Here is a 17841-nt window from a genome sequence, read left to right as displayed (position 1 = left end):
ATGGACCTGGAGTTTATCATCCTGAGTGAGGTAACCCAATCACATGATATGTACTCACTAATAAGTGGATATTTGCCCAGAAACTTAGAATACCCAAGATACAAGTCGCAAATCACATGAAACTCAAGAATGAAGACCAAATTGTGGTCACTTTGCCCCTTAGAATTGGGAACAAAACACCCATGGAAGGAGTTACAGGGACAAAGTTTGGAGCTTAGACGAAAGGATGGACCATCTAGAGACTGCCACACCTGGGGTTCCATCCCACAATCAGCATTTAAAAGCAGACACCATTGCATATGCCAGCAAGATTTCGCTTAAAGGACCCTGATATTGCTGTCTCTTGTGAGGCTATAAGGGTGCCTGTCAAAAACAAAAGTGGATGCTCACAGTCAGCTATTGGATGGAACACAGGGCCCCTAATTGAAGAGCTAGAGAAAGTACCCAAGGAGCTAAATGTGAGGAGCAGGTGTGGCCACCGCCCCAAGATGGAACCCGGGATGGCTGCCAGGTCTTATGACCTGTGCCTGACTTCCTCATTATCTCAGACTTAGCCACATCCCAGCCACATGCACTGAGCAGATGCCATGCCTATTCAGCTCGTCTGAGGTGTTGTCACTTGCTATGAACCTATGGACTGCTGTTAGGTGACTGGGGTGATTGGGAGGAGTCAGTAGGGTATTTAAGGCTCGCCCCTGGGTTGTTTGCTGGATTCCTGTTCCTGCATTGCAATGCTAAGTGTTCCTGAAGAAACCTGCTTGATGAAGGACAAAGTTGTGTTGCATCTTTCCTGCTGGTAGGGGTGGATGCAACAGCTAAAGGTGTCTGCAACCCTAATGGTGGAACAACAATATGAAATAACCAGTACCCCCAGAGCTCATGTCTCTAGCTGCACATGTAGCAGACGATGGCCTAGTAGGCCATCATTGGGAAGAGAGGCCCCTTGGTCTTGCAAACTTTATATGCCCTCAGTACAGGGGAACACCAGGGCCAAGAAGTGGTAGTGGGTGAGCAGGGGAGGGGGGGAGGGTATGGGAGACTTTTGGGATAGCATTTGAAATGTAAAATAAGAAAATACCTAATAAAAAATTTAGAAAATAAAAGAAAAAGTTAACGGAACCTTCCCCACCTGCATCCTATCAGAAATTTTCAATTGTGGAGAGCTACATCTCAAAAACTTAAGTTTGTACATACAACTGATACTTTTTGATGTGTACTAGTCTATTTTCTCTATGAACTTTCCCTTTTCTATTTATTTAATTAAAAGCTCTCTGAGTCCTTTCTCTCATATAGCTTACTCTGTTCATGGTTAATCCATGAAGTATCATGTCATAGCATTTCTTGTTATCACTAATTAAGCCATATTTGTTTGTCTAGTTTGTAGTGTATGCATATTTTGTTTGATTTGGGTTATAGTAATCATGAATAATGTAATGAACATTGTGATCACATATCTGTGGTTTTTTTGGTTGATTTTTTGTTTGTCTATCTGTCAGTTCTATCAGAGTGTTAGAGTCCTACTCTAGGTCTTTAAGTGATCTAACTTCTTTTTAAAAGATTTATTTATTAATTTTATGTATGTGAGTACACTGTAGCTATACAGATGGTTGTGAGCCTTCATGTGGTTGTTGGAGATTGAATTTTAGGACCTCTGCTCACTCAGTCTCTGCTCACTCCAGCCCAAAGCTTCATTTATTATTATACATAAGTTCACTATTAGTATACATAAGTTCACTATTATTATACATAAGTTAACTGTAGATGACTTCTGATGCACCAGGAAAGGGCATCAAATCTCTTTACGGGTGGGGTTGTGAAACACCATGTGGTTGCTGGGATTTGAACTCAGGACCTTTGGAAGAGCAGTAAGTACTATTACCTGCTGGGCCATCTTGCCAGCCTATCATCTAACTTCGTTTCTGGCCATCCAGGTATTATCATGGCTTGGGCCTCAGGTTAGACTACTCATTGGTTGGCTACTCTTCTATGCTCTGAGCCACTGTTGCCTCAGCACATATTGAGGACAGGACACATATGAGTGGAAAGATTTGTGTCTGAGTGGTTGTTCTATTTCACTACAGGGAGCCTTGCCAGAATATGGAAGATGACTAATTCAACATCTGTATCCTTCCTTACTAGGAACCTTAACTAGGGTCACCCTTATAGGCTCTAGGAAGTTTCCATGATATTAGTTTTCCACATTTCTTCAAAAATGCCCCTCCTAGTCCACTCATCTCTTCCAATAATCTCTCACTCCCCCACCTGATCCCTCCTATTCCAATCCCCATCCAGCCATTTCACCAATAATGATAATAATAATAATAATAATAATAATAATAATAATAATAATAAAGAAACTGTGGTGTGTCTATACAATGGAGTGTTACTCAGCTGTTAGAAAAAAAATGAACATCATGAAATTTTCAGACATATAGATGGGAGTAGAAAAAAAAAATCACCCTCAGTTAGGTAACCCAGGCCTAGAAATACAACCTTATAGATGGATATTAGCTGTTTAAGTAGAGGACTGTGCTAAAGTCTACAGACCCAGAAAAACGAATTAACAAGGAAGGATCCAGTGGAGATGCACAGATCTCCCTGAGAAGGAGAAATTGAATAGATATTGTGGTTATTTTTCACTTCAATACAGGAGCCTATGGAGACCAGAAGAGGGTGTTGGATACCCTGGAGCTTGAGTTTTAAGGGGTTGTGAGCTGACTGATCTGTGTTCTTGGAACATAGCCCAGGCCCTCTAAACTCAGATCCTTTTCCAAAACATTGCACTTACCCACCGAGGAATCCTCTTTACAACCATCTCACCCTGGACAGGACACTGGTTTCAGGTCTCTAAGTGGCCTGGAATTCAAACAGTAATCTAAGCTGGCTGGTTAATAAGTCTCAAATAGTTGTTTTTTTTCTTTTTGTTTTTGTTGTTCTGCTTCTCTAGGTCTAAGTTACAAAGTGAAATCAGCATGTCTGACTTCTGTATGTGGGTTCTTTGGACCTAACTCAGGTCTTTACGCTTGTGTATCTATTGTGTTACCTCATCAGCCCCCATATTTTGTTATGAAATATTTATGACTTTGATATTACATGTAGATCTTAGATCTACTTTCAATGAATTTTGCACACTTTGTAAAATATGGGTACAATTACATCTATTGTTTTTAGTACTACTGAATGAACTTGGGATCCTTATTAAAAATATGACTGACCACAAATAAGGGTTTCTTTAGTCACAATTATAGCTAGCCTAGATTATTGGTGAATTTATTTTAAATATTAAGTGAACATCTAACATTTCTTATGCATCAAAATTACCTTTTTTAATTCAAAGAAAAATCCATCTCAAAATAAGTGTTATGATTACCACTCCAGTTTCAGAAAAAGTCCAACTATTACTAGAGATTGCATTGGATTTATAGACCAATTTGCAAATATGAATTACCTTATAAACAATGTTCATTATTCTGTCTCATATACTTCAATATTTATGACTTTTTACCACCAAATTAAATATAGTAAACAATTTTGTAGGTTCTCATTAACAATTTATGTGTATATTATACAAAACTCAATCCTGAGTATTACATTAATTAATTATAACTCTACTGTTTTACCAGTGAAATTATTTTCTTAATTTTGTAATTAGCTCCTAGTTTGTAGATCACAATTAATTGATGCATTTTCATTCCATATCATTTACTCTTTCATCCCTATTACTAATTTTCCTGTCTAATTTGCTGATGTTTTCTGTTATACTGCTGACTTTCTTCTTCACCTCAGCATTGGATTAATATTTGTAATATTTTTGAAGTTAGTACTCATTTTTAATAGTGAACTTTTGAAATCTTCGTCTAGTTTTAATTATTTGTGGTTCTTTGTGAATTTCACATCATGCACAACGATCCCACTCATCTCCATATCCCTTCATACATGCCCTCCACACTTGTAACCTCCTCTTTCAGAACCAAAAAGATAAATAATGAAAAATCTTGTTGTGGAAGCTGCAATGTTTCACAGTGTATCCTACAGTATACCCTTTGTCCACACTTCTTTGTTTGCAAATATTCATTGCAATGAGTCATTGGTCTGGTTCAAGGTCTGGCTTCTGCTACAGTATCAATTGCTGGATCGTCATTGGGACTCCTCTTGGATATCCTGTTGTTGTCCTGTGTCATAGGGATCCTATAGCTTTGGAACTGTAGGCCTAGTCCCTTTATGTGTTCCAGCAGTTCCTCAATAGGGTAGATGTCAGCTAGGGCCAACTCAAAGCCCCAGAACTGGGCCCTGGTGGTAGTTGAGCTGTCTGTCCTGCCAGCTATCCTGCACCCACACCACCAGGGTCAGCTCTCCAGAACTGCCTCAGCTAGCTCATTCAATGCTGTAGCAACCAAGGGGTAGAGCCAACTCTATCACCCTCATGCCCTTGTGCCTGGGTCACCCATACCCCTAACAGTAAAGCCTAATTTGCTGCCTAGGAGGGGTGCATGCCCTGTTCTCCCAAGTGTTGCAGCAGGCAAGGGGCTGGGCCAGCTGCCTTGTTTTCATGAACAAGGTTAGCTTTCATGTCTACTGCAGGTAGAGGGAGGACAGGGGAGTACATTTTTTATATTTCACCTCTGCACTCAGTAGGTGAGGAGTTGTTCTTATTATTTTTTTGTTTTGTTTTGTTTTGGGAAGTTTCAGGTGATGCCTATTGTTTTTAACATGTGTTGCATTTCTTTGTGGAAAGATACTATGTAAATTTGGTTTTGTCTGGAATATCTTGGCATCTTCATCTTTCTCCATCTTTGGAAATTGAGAGTTTTGCTGGATATAGTAGTCTAGGCAGGCATTTGTGTTCTCTTAGGGTCTGTATGACATCTGCCCAGGATCTTCTAGCTTTCATAGTCTCTGGTGAGAAGTCTTGTGTAATTCTGATAGGTCTGCCTTTATGGTTCTTGACCTTCTTCCCTTACTGTTTTTAATACTCTTTGTTTTGTACAATTTGTGTTTTAACTATTTGTGACAGGAAGAATTTCTTTTCTGGTCCAGTCTATTTGGAGTTCTGTAGGCTTCTTGTGTGTTCATGGGCATCTCTTTTTTTAGGTTAGGGAAGGTTTCTTCCATAATTTTGTTGAAGATATGTATTGTTCCTTTAGGTTGGAAATCTTCACTCTCTTCTCTACCTATTATCCTTAGGTTTGGTCTTCTCATTTTGTCCTGGGTTTACTGGATGGGTTAGGAGGTTTGTTTTTTATTTTATTTTATTTTATTTTATTTTATTTTATTTTATTTTATTTTATTTTATTTTGCATTTTACATTTTCTTTGACTTGTCAATGTTTCTATGGTATCTTCTGCACCTGAGATTATCTCTTCTATCTCTTGTATTCTGTTGGTGATGGATGCATCTATGACTACTGATATCTTTTCTAGGTTTTCTCTCTCCAGGGTTGCCTCCCTTTGTGATTTCTTTATTGTTTCTATTTACACTTTTAGATCATGGATGGTTTTGTTCAATTCCTTCACCTGTTTTGTTTTGTTTTCCTGTAATTCTTTAATGGATTTTTGTGTTTCCTCTTTAAGTGCTCCTACCTGTTTACCTATGTTCTTCTGTATTTCTTTAAGGGAGTTTTTATGTCCTCCTTAATGTCCTCTATCATCATCATGATATGTGACTTTAAATCAGAGTCTTGCTTTTCTGGTGTGTTGGGATATCCAGAGCTTGATGTGGTGGGAGAACTGGGTTTTGATGATGCCAAGTAGCCTTGGTTTATGTTGCTTATGTTCTTGCCCTTGCCTCTCGCCATCTCATTATCTCTGGTATTTGCTCACCTTTCTGTCTCTGACTGTGGCTTGCTCTTCCTGCAAGCATGTGTATCAGTACTCCTGGGAGATGGTTCTCTCTGGGAGGTATTTGAGTATGGAGAGCTGTTGCACAGAGTCAGCTCCAGGGTGCAGATGGAAACCAGAAGGATCCTGTTCCAGGCTATTCCTTGGTTCCTGTGTCCTGATGACTCTGGGAGGTCCCTCTTGGTCCAGCAATTGGAACAGAAGTAGTGGTCTTACCAGTGGTCACAGGAGTGTGGGCACTCCTGGGATACCAGCTCTTTCCTGTGAGAATTTGGGTATGGAGAGCTGTGGCACAGGGTCAGTTCAGAATGCAGATGGAAACCAGAAGAATCCTGTCCCAGACAGCTCCTCAGTTCCTGTGTTCTGAGGGTTCTGGACAGGTCCCTCTGAGCAGAGGTTCTGGGCAGGTCCCTCTGTGCTCACAGGCTTGTCCACGCTCCTGGGAGGCCAACTCTCTCCCATCGGTATTTGGGAATGGAGGGGGATCTCTGAATTGTGTTGGGACACTAAAATCTCTGAATTGTGTTGGGACACTAAAAAGAAGCCAGGGCAATTAAACCAATATAGGTGGAAAAGTCTTTGTAACTTCATGATCTGATACTACAGGTATGTGTTGAGTATGATTCAAAAGCTTCAGAGTTTTCCGAATCAATAGCAGTGACTGTCTAGTAAGATCACAGGCTCAACGTCATCAAACTTTAGTATTAGTTTCAGTGGAGACCTGCTTCTAAGAACCAAGAATGTGGTTTCTTTTCCTAATCACACTACTTATGGACAGAACCTACTGAGCCATTTTACAAGTTTGCTAGTGTCTGTTCCCACAGCCACCTCCCTGGGCTGTCTCTCAGCCTAGGGCTGTGGCAGATTAGAAGTCTTGCTAGCTGTCTCTGTCTGTAACAGTTACTCCTGGGGACTGCAGGGTAGGTCAGTTTCCAAGGATGAGTCATCTCTAGAGATAGCAGCTGTCCTTTAGCTCAGAGTTACAGAGAGTGATATAATAGAATTTCTCTCCACTTCTGGCCAACCTGTAGACTATAACTTTCTCACCAAATCCTGCACCTGCCTTTGAATGTTGTAAAGACTGGCTTGGGCTGGAAGATAGGAGTGTATGCAAGATCCTCATCCTCAGGACTGCCTGGCTTATTGGGAAGCCAAGCATCTGGAGCTTTGTTCTGTTTAGTTTTGGTTTTTATGAGTCACTACCATTTTTCTACACAAGTTTCAGCCGTCCTGAAGAGGCTTTTCTTCTCTCTCTTTAGGATATTCTGTTCATTTGTTTTCATATCCTGATTCTTCTATTTTACCAGGTCACATGGAAGCAGTTCATAGTCCATCACATTTCCAACTGAATCATGTAATTATTTTGCATTAGTTTATATGAGGTTAATACATTATTTTGTGATGTGAAAATAATTTTTAGAATAAATTTTTCCTATAGTCAATCATCCATTACTTATGCTGGTGGCTAAAGATTGATAGTATTTTGCTGAGAACTTTTTGTTTGTATTTGAGGGATTGGTGGCATGCACAGTCTATCACCACTTCAATGCTCTGAATTTTCTCAAATTCTCCCGAATTGTCTATTCTTTGTCCCTTCCCTTGTGTTTCTTCAGTTAAATACCTAGTTATAATCCTATGCTATCTTTGGGTGTTATCTCCACATTGGTTTAATAGTCTTTAATCAGAAAAAAAGGGTGAAAGAGTGAATGAATGCATGAAATTACTGAAAGCAACATGCGCTGAATCAAAAAGGGAAGCCAGAGCTCTACCTGGCAGTGATTTTCATGGCAGAGAATCAACATACTACCAGTAACCCATTCACACAGCATTTCCATGGGCATCAAGAGCATGGTGTTATTTTGCATGCTTCCTCCTCACACGTAAACATTTTCTCAATGGAGATATTTCCAAAAGTGTGATCCATGGAACTTCCTGTCTTCCAAGCCACATGTTTCTGTTATTATGACAAGCATCTGTTTGTTTTCACTCAATGCGGAAGATGTTGCTATCATGTGCTAATGTCCCAGATGATATCTGGTGTCAACATAGGGCAACAGTGACAACCTTAGAGTAATTATCTCCTAAGGTGACAAAGCAATTTCTTTTCCTTTTTTCCTTTTTTCTTTATTATTTAATCTTTTTTACAGTCCAGATTTTATTCACTTCCTGGTCCACCCTCCAACTGTTCCACATCCCACACTTCCTCCTGCCATCCATGGCTCCTAGAGGATGGCCTTACCCCACCCCCACTCCATCAAATCTCCCCATTCCTTGAGGCCCCAAGTCTTCCTTCTCTCACTAAGACCAGACCAGGCAGTCCTCTGCTGTATATGTGTTGGGGGCCTGATATCAGCTGGTATATGCTACCTGGTTGGTTCAGAGTCTGAGAGACCCCGGGGATCAGGTTAGTTGAGACTACTGGTGTTTCTATAGGGTCGCCCTCCTCCTCAGCTTCTTCCAGACAAATCATAAAATTTAAAGGTGCTATGTATAATCAACCTGGTACTGCCACTCTATAAATCAATCTGGTGGTTCCTCAAAAAATTGGACATAGTACTACCTGAGGACCAACCTATACCACTGCTGGGCATATCCCCAAAAGATGTTCCAACATAAAGCAAGGACACGTGCTCCACTATGTTCATAGCAGCCTTATTTATAATGGTCAGAAGCTGGAAAAAAATAGATGTCCATCAACAAAGGAATGGATACAGAAAATGTAGTGCATTTATGCAATGGAGTACTACTCAGCTATTAAAAACAGTGAATTCATGAAATTCTTAGGCAAATGGATGAAACTAGAAATTATCATCTTGAGTGATGTAACCCAATCATAAAAGAACACACATGGTATGCACTCACTGATAAATGGATATTATCCCAAAAGATCAGAATGCCTAAGATACAAGTTACTGTCCACATGAAGCTTGAGAAGAAGGAAGACCAAAGTGTAGGTGCTTCAGTCCTTAGAAAGGGGAACCAAATACTCATGGAAAATGTGTAGCAGAGACTGAAGGAAAGGCTATCCAGAGACTGCCCCACCTCGGGATCCCTCCCATATAAAGTCATCAAACCCAGACCACATTATGGATGGCAAGAAGTGCATGGTGACAGGATCCTGATATAGCTGTCTCCTGAGAGGCTCTACCAGAGCCAGACCAATACAAATGTGGATGCCCGAAGTCAACCATTGACTGAGCACAATGGATGTCCCCAGTGGATGAGGTAGAGAAAGGACACAAGGAGCTGAAGGGGTTTGCAACCCCATAGGAAGAAGAACAATATCAACCAACCAGAGTCCCCTGAGCTCCCAGGGACTAAACCACTAACCAGAGAGTACATATGGAAAGGACCCATGCCTACAGGTGCATATGTAGCAGAGGATGGCCTTGTTGGGCATCAATGGGAGAAGAGTCCCTTCATCCTGTGAAGGCTCGATGCATTCTCCCCTGCCCCCAGTGTAGGGGAATTGAGGGTGGGGAGGCAGAAGTGGGTGGGTGGATGGAGGAACACCCTCACCCAGGGTTTGTGAGGGGATTTCTGGAGCGAACAGGGAAAGGGGATAACATTTAAAATGTAAATAAAGAAAATATCCAATTTTTAAAAGAAAAAATGAAAAGGAAACATAAATTAATCAAAAAATAATAGTAGATGAAGTAGAAATGCCATTCCAAGACATGTCTCCTTCAAAATTTCAGCCGTATCCATTCCTGTTTCAATTTTTCATCTTTAAGCTGACTATTGCACTGTACACCAGACTATACTAATCCCTAGATTCGGGCCTGAGTGGCAGTCGTAATTGATCTCTGGATTGGTTTTGCATTTGGTCTTAAGGACTTCAGGGATTTTCCTCCCATGGATACTTTTGTCATCTCTCAGGTTATGTCTGCTTACCCACACTGACTCTATATCTTCTGGAAGGATCCATACTTCTCCTGATTGACAAGGCACTTCTGTTGGTGTATTAGACTCTCAAACTCGCATGCATAAGAACCCTAATAATTTTGATGTTATTACCTAAATATAACCTGCTATGTATGGAGATTTATTTTCTGATTGCTTCAATGATAAAATGCCTCTAAGTGCTAGGAATTTCAAGACCAATAAATTTGACATTTAATGACAGCTGCAATTTACTTCCAAGGATACAGCTAGCTGTGAAATCTTCTAGTTATAAGGGCAAGATAACCCTAGTAGTAACATGAAAAGAATCACAATATTTTATCACCCTTTGTGCTTTGAATATTTGGACAGTGTCAACTGAGACATTTGGAACGGCAAGAAATATGTAAGAAACCAAAAGCCTGCCTCAGGCTGGGAGGTAGGAAACGATGTGTGCTGTAGATAAACTGTTGTCCAATCTTGGCATCTGCCAGGTTTGTGATCTTTGAATAATTCCAAAGAATCAAGTTTGAGGAAGGTGGCATAACAGGGAGAATGCATTGACCATAAAACACCTGGCATCATCCCCACATGCATTGGTTATAAGTTTGAATATCAATTTGAACATAAGCCTGCCATCCTCTCACTTGGGTTTTGTTGTTGTCATTAACCACCGTGTGCTAGAAAATGCAATCCAATGGGGTAAAGAATAGAAAATCAGGGAAAAAAATCTATGTTTTTCAGTTAAACTTATGCCCCCCCCCCGCCCCTAATAGATAATGTATTATCTGGGGAGTAAGTTTGTCATGCTTACCTGATAAAATTGGAAAATCCCAGAGAAAGAAAAGTTAACCAGTTCTTTCTTTTCTCCCCTCTTTCTGTCCATTCTTTGTGTGTAGATTTTGCACAGTAACTCCACAGCCATCATACCCTTGATCTTGTTTGAATGTGTACAAAGGAAGTCAAGAATACCCCCTTCCATGTAAAAGACAGACTATGGACATCCCAAGCCAAAGGAAAGATGATGATTTGTACCTAGACTGAAACGATTCATCTCTTTCTTCCTAGAAAAGCCCTGAACCTTTGGGTGTATAACACTTAGTGGGTTTTTTGTTGTTGTTGTTGCTATTGTTCATTTGTTTTTGTTTTTGCTTTTTAAATTTATTTAATCAAGCCTGTGACTTATAATACCTTTCATGGCTTAATGTAAATTATACCCCATAACATTCAATTTCCCAAAGTCCCCAAATTCTGCCATTATGCCTCTGAATTGTTGCACATAACTTCTGATAAATGGGAACCCCACCTCCTCAATTGTTCCTTCTTTCTACTTGCTCTTTCTGTCTTGATACATACTAAACCATGATCCTTGTATGATAGATATTCCCAGAGTCTGTGATTCCTTCTTCAAGGAAATGCCTTACTTACTTTTCTATGCGACTGACCCCAAAATTGTAGTGTTTTCCAAACAGAAAAGATTTGGTGAGTGAATAAGTGAGCAGTCTTTATTAAGATTTGTTATTACATCATATTTTCTTACATTAGACTGGAAAATAAATGCATACCACATTTTAATTTTCCAGAATAGACTAAAAGGACTAAAGAAATCAAAAGTTAACCTTACATAATTTTTCTACTATATTTTTTAACAAACAGTAATAATTGTGTTATCAGTTTCAATGACAAACTTTAGAGATAATACACTTTCCCTTAAAATGAGTAGCATTTAACAATAACCCCAAATGAAACAGTTAAGAAAACCTTAATTAGCATAGTGATACTGTTCTACTGAGCCTAAGTTTGATTTTCGTTACTTAAAATTTTGACTGCTCTATTCAAAATTAGAGTGAATCCATGCCAAAAGGGATCCCTCACACTGGATAAGAGAAACCAGTGATCAGCGCTCTACAAACCATGCATTTGGGCTTGTATTTGCAGAATCATTTAAGGCCCAGGCCCTCTCTTCCTCATCTCTTAAAGCCTCTTCATACCAGATTGAGAAATCAGATGGATCACAGCCATTCATCTTTGCCAAGAATTCCAAAACTTTCATCTTGGTAGTTTCAGCATAGGCTCTTGGACCCCACAAGAACTCAAAGCATGGAGGCTGGCTGTTAGGCACCTCCCGATACTCCAGGTAATTTTGCTGCACTAGATGTATGGTGAGGAACTCCCTGGGATCCCCACAAATGAAGTGCTCTTCCCCATCATACACTCCCACCAGTTTCAAGAAATCCCAGATTCTATCTTCAGAAGCACAGTTCCCTTCTATGAATATTACACCCAGAATAACTATCAGGAAAGCATTTCTAGGCAGCCTATCACTGTCACTCAGCGTATCCTCATAGGTAAGGTTCAGTGAGTTGACAAAGACATAAGCACTGCTTACCAGATCACTTTCCTTTATATCAATCCCAAAGGTCATCTCCAAGCATTTAGAAGCTTCGATGAAAATGACAGGAAAGTGGTTCTCATATTCCTTAGTGACAACCTCATGAATTTCAGTTAATGTGATAGGTTCCTTCACTCTATACTTGTAAATGAAAAGGAACACCAAATCAGTAGCCTTTTCTTGTATTACAGAATCTAGCAAGGAGTCAGGGTCTTCTGGGGATGCTATGACACCTGAACTCTCTTCCTGGTAACCAGCTGCTTCATCTAAATTTCCCCCCAAAGTAGGTAAGGGGAAGAAGCTCTGAGCATTCTGAAAAAGGCCCAGCATCCCAGTAGCAAAGCCCTCATTCTCCACCAGGTTGCTCTGAAACAGAGAAAAGAGGGAAGAGGAGGAAGAGGAAGAAGAGAAGATGGAGGAGGAGGAAGAAGAAGAAGGAGAAGGAGGGGAAAAAGCAGCTAAAGAGACATTAGAAGATGACAAAATCATGGAAGCCATATCTTCCTCCTCCTCTCTGGTCTCATCTTCTTCTTCATTCACTTCATCACCAGACTCTTCCTTTTCCTCTTCCTTCTCCTTTTCTTCATCTTCGTCTTCCTTCTCGACGTTATCTTCCTCCGTCACCTGCTTATTGCTATCTTCTTCATCTTCCTTTAGGACCTCCTCAATTCCCTCTCCCTCATCTTTCTCAGCTGTGGGAACTACTGGGAACACCACGTCATCGTCATCAGTTTCCGTTGGATTCTGGAAGTTGACACTTTCTTCCAGACTGAGGCGTGGGTGCTTTCCGTAGCGAGACATTGCGTTGCTTTCTGGAGAAAGAAGACAAAAATGTAAACAGGACTGACAGTGATGAGATTCCACAGGTAAGGGGAGGGAAGAAAACAGCAGAGTGAGCACACTCAAAGTCCAATATCTGCTCTGAAATCTCAGACAAAAGGCAACTTACCAGTTTTCTCCAGGTGATGTAGAATAGCCTCAGAGTTCTGCAGCCTTTCTACCTGGCTTGTCCTTTAGAAACCTATAGAAGAACATGATAAATGTTCTTAGGATTCAGGCAGATGGCTGAGTCTGAGTTCAGGAATAGTACTAGAGTATGTGGGACAAATGCCTTGGAGTCCCTGTGTTCTACAGCATAATGTTTGTGTATATTCAGGTATATAGCACACTTAAGCCTCTTGTAGGGTGTAAGCTCCCCTATGTGCTCGCATTTTCCCTAGGAAGGAATGAATTATATTCATCTGGCAGACTGAGGCCATATTAGCAGGACAAATCTAAACATTCCTAACACCATGAAGCAAATATCATGGAGCATGGTTTCCAACAATATCAGGCTAAACTGAATGGCAGGAAGTGCTAAGCTAATTGCAGGGATCACAGCTCTCCTAGGTTAGAGACACTTTCATTGTTTTTTTCATTAATTAATTAATTTATTCATTCCCTTTAAATTCACATCACAGTCCCCTCCTCCTCCTGATCCCCTCCTCATATAGTACCTTCCTTCACATCCTTTACCCTTTCTCATATTTATAATGATAACTTTCATATTCATCCCTCTGTTGCTCCTGGTCTACTCCCTCAGGTTAGTCAACTCTTTGAGCACAAAGATAGAGCAGGAAGCACATTTGACCACGTACACAGTTCCTCCAAGAGATAAAAACAGGCCATAGTTGAGCTTAGTGTGCCTTCTGTCCTTAAAAGGAGAATGGGGACTGTGTCCTCATTCCTGATTCAAGATTCGTACCTGATGAACTCCAGGCAGATTTTTCCCTCTGGTGATCTGCTATTCCCTTTTCCCACACAGCTTTCTCTTCCAATCAAGATGTTTACTTCCTGAGAATACAGACCACAGTGCAGAGGTAAGATACTGGTTAAGTTTTGCCCTAAGAACTACAAATCTTCTCCACTACAACAGAATTGAACTAAGGCATCGCTAACACTCCAGATAGTTGCCTTGGGATGTCCCAGGTAATTTGGAACTGTTACATATCCTTGGGGTAATGATACTCTTAAGAGGGTGGTAGACTACACTTAGTAAAGGAGGAATTTCCAGCTTTAAGAAATAAACATGAACTTGCCCTCAGAGAGGACTGAGAGCATTGGTTTGGATCATTTTCATCCCCCACGAATATAATAGAACTGTTTTTCCCTTCTGTCTAGCTGCCTGTGGGTACTCCAGACAGAGAGAAGGGTATGTTACTTTAATGATTTCAATTTGGGAGGTCTTCTGTCAAGAGACTAGAACATGATTCTCAGCAAAAGAGTGCCAAGTTTGTAAAGTGTCAATGAGAAGACTCTAGGTCAGAATTTCCCTAGTTCTCTATCACTGGGGCAGTCTCTTGGATATTTTCCAAGGCAGATAATCCTTTTCATATTTTTGAAATACAGTCCTCTCCTAATAGGACAGATCTCTCTTTGATTCTCAACATAAAATTATGTAAATTGAGCTGCTGCTCAATTCCTGGTCTGAGCTTACTGGTAAAGCTGTCTGAGAAAGCAGGATTAACACTACTAATTTCTGAAGGGTAAAAGGAGTCTCACTCCTCTAAAGGCTCCTCCTCCTCTTCTTTTAGAATCTTCATAGGCAACATTTGTTTTTTTTTTGTTTGTTTGTTTGTTTGTTTGTTTTGTGATCTATAATCAAGTGCCTTAGCAAACAAGGCTATTTCCCTACTATTTTTGTGGAAGAAGGAAAAACTTGCTGCTTTCCTCAGAGTCATATCCCCCAAGACTAGAACTCCTACATTTAGTGCCTGGTGGCCAGTACTCTGTTGAAAACCTCCAACTTTCTTAGCCTCTCAGCACAGAAAAATGGAAGTGTCCCATTGGTCAGCCTGCCTCGAGTCACACAGTGACCGGTGCTAAGGAAGATGGTGGCAGACTCTTCATTGTTCCTCAGTCCTCTCAGTCTTCCCTAGAGACTGACCCTGATTTTCTCCATGCATGAATTAAAATGAAAAACCAATGTCAATATCCTATGTCTTGTTCTTACCTCTCTTATTCCCTGACCTTTTCTCCAGGATAGCAGAGTGCTTTGTAATGCAACATGGTCTAGAGCCTACTTAAGAAATTGCCTGGACAAGCAGCACTGAGGATCTATCCCAATTTCTATAGGGTCAAGGGTGGCAAAACTGCTCTCTCAAGGTCCTACTTTCCAAAGTTCACATTCTTACACATGATAATTAGAGTCCAACCCTTCCACCACAGCCTCACCCTGCTAAACTTACAAAACACTAGAAAAAGTAGAATCCTCGGAATGACTGAAGCTTCCCTGGAATGAATGTTGTTTGAGAAAGTGGGCCAGCCTCTCTCTCCCTGGGAGAGAGGGGTAGGCCCCAAATCCATACAATTGCCACCTTCATGTTTTCTATAATTATAACTGCTCCCCTGCTAACCAGAGTCCAGCCACCTCCCATGAAGCCTCCTCTCTCATGAACTCAGCAGGAAGGGTAGAAACAAATAACATGAGCCCTTTGCCTTGGGTAGACCTAGAGCTTCCATATTAGCAACCGAGATTACTTGTGCCTTTCTGAGGGAACAAAAGTCTCCCATTATACTTTGGCAGCTTTCCACTCAAGGCTGTGACTATTCCTTTAATGAACTGAGTTTAGCTTCCCACCTAAAAGCCTTTCAACAATAGAAGGATTCATATATCCTTATTATTTCTGCTGGAGAGCAAGGCTCCCAATTCTCCACCAAGTGTCCTTCTAAGACCCTCTCTTTTATATTCCCTCAGACTTGAACTTATGCCTGCCTGACCCAGTTCTGCTACTCTCAACTCCTTAATGCTTTCAGTATCGCTCATGAAGCTGGAAAGTACATACAACTTACCCTTCTGGATTGTATCTAACATAAATACTGGATTGACCCCTATATGTGTGAATCCAATTCTCCCCTAACTTATTTGACCCTCACAGCTCTTTCCTCAATATTTCCTGAGGTTGGAACTTGTACTCTTCTAATCCCAATGCTATCTCACAAAAGGCCTTACCTCTCAGACTTCGGACAGAGAGCTCCAGGTAGCAGCCACCAAGCTGGAACAGACTGGAAGCCTCTGGGGCAAAAGTCTGAGCGAGCGAGCGAGTTTGGCCACACCTCTTTTCGTAGGGAGGAAAGGCAAAGCTCTGCTGTCCTTTGAGGCTCCTCCCACTCAAGGATGAACCTAGCCCGAAACCAGTTTTAGGCTCTTCTCGCAAGGCCCCTTGATCTTGCAAACTTTATATGCCCCAGCACAGGGAGCAGGGCGGGGAGAGGGTATAGGGGACCTTTGGGATAGCATTTGAAATGTAAATGAAGAAAATATTTAATAAAAAATATTTTAAAAAATTAAAAAAAAAAAAAAAAAACTTCAAGTCCCACAGTCCTAATACTGACGTTGTAGAAACAATGTTTAGACTTGCAACCTTGCCTAGATATTCCCAGAGCCACAATCTGGTCAAAGAGGACTAAAGCCTATTATTTCTGTAAGGGTGGGAAGGCTCACTTCTGCCCTTCAAGGTCCTCCTATCCAGATTAGGACTTTCCTGAGTTCTGTCCTGTCCCCAAAGCCTCAGATCCCACAGACTTCTGACATTGAATTTATGGCAACAATGTTTAGAGCTGCAACCTTGCCCAGTAATTCCCATAGCAGAGCCTAGTTAAGAATCACAGTCATCCATGCAAACTTTATATGCCCCAGTACAGGGGAACGCCAGGGCCAAAAAGTGGGAGTGGGTGGGTAGGGGAGTGGGGGGAGGGCATGGTGGACTTTTGGGATAGCATTGGAAATGTAAATGAGGAAAATGCTTAATAAAAATATTTAAAAAAAAAAAAGAATCACAGTCATCTATTTCTTAATGGTTGGGGGATTTCCTTCCAGGACCCTAAACCTCACAATCTCCCCCAATCAACTCACTGCCCTCAGCCTACCCATTCTCGATGCTTCCTGGTAGGAATTCTGGGAAAGGCAAGGCCCAAACTGCTATACACATGGGGGAGACAGAGTTTTCCAAGGCTCCATCAGGATCCTCAATTCATTTTTTAGGTCTCTTCTCAATATTTCCCAGTGCTAGAACAGCTTCATTTGCAGACCTGAAAATGTTCATCTTCCTTGGATTCCCCATATGGAATTCGGGGAAAAAATTCTTTCATCCAAATTTGATACTGAACTTCTAGACAAGAAATAAACTCCTTGGAGACACAGGAATAGAGGCCTTAATACTTATGGGGACAGGGAAAACTGCTAATCCTCCACAAATTTTTTTTTGCCTTAATGTTTACCAAATTGGAGCTATACAATCCAAAAGCCTCAATCACAACAGACTATCAAGATGGAATCTAAGAAATGGCATACTATTTATCCAGCCTATACTGCACCAGAGATGAGTGCCAAAGAAGACATGGTTAGCTCCATTCTTTTTATTTTTTTTTAATTTTTAATATTTTATTACATATTTTCCTCAATTACATTTCCAATGCTATCCCAAAAGTCCCCCATAGCGCCCCCCACTTCCCTACCCACCCATTCCCATTCTTTTGGCCCTGGCATTCCCCTATATTGGGGCATATAAAGTTTGCAAGTCCAATGGGCCTCTCTTTCCAGTGATGGCCGACTAGGCCATCTTTCGATACATATGCAGCTAGAGACAAGAGCTCCGGGGTACTGGTTAGTTCATCATGTTGTTCCAACTATAGGGTTGCAGATCCCTTTAGCTCCTTATGTCCCTCAGTCCTCTCTTGTCGCTTGAATAG

The 17841-nt window shown here is 40.9% G+C and overlaps 1 protein-coding gene across 1 annotated transcript; it reads right to left on the bottom strand.

Annotated features, from left to right (window-relative positions):
- Nucleotides 1–11203: 11203 nt before the first annotated feature.
- On the bottom strand, nt 11204–16162 carry LOC110286993 (melanoma-associated antigen 10-like). The gene is made up of 4 exons (XM_021153691.1): nt 16103–16162; nt 13856–13944; nt 13061–13132; nt 11204–12923 (listed from the first exon to the last, which is right to left on the bottom strand). Exon 4 carries the CDS (start codon nt 12910–12912, stop codon nt 11617–11619), a length of 1296 nt encoding a protein of 431 aa, XP_021009350.1. The 5' UTR covers nt 12913–12923; nt 13061–13132; nt 13856–13944; nt 16103–16162; the 3' UTR covers nt 11204–11616.
- Between the last annotated feature and the right edge of the window lie 1679 nt (nt 16163–17841).

The sequence above is a fragment of the Mus caroli genome, chromosome X (assembly GCF_900094665.2).
Source record: "Mus caroli chromosome X, CAROLI_EIJ_v1.1, whole genome shotgun sequence".
Taxonomy (NCBI): domain Eukaryota; kingdom Metazoa; phylum Chordata; class Mammalia; order Rodentia; family Muridae; genus Mus; species Mus caroli.
Note: the sequence above shows the minus strand (reverse complement) of the source record. Positions and strands in the feature narration are given on the sequence as shown.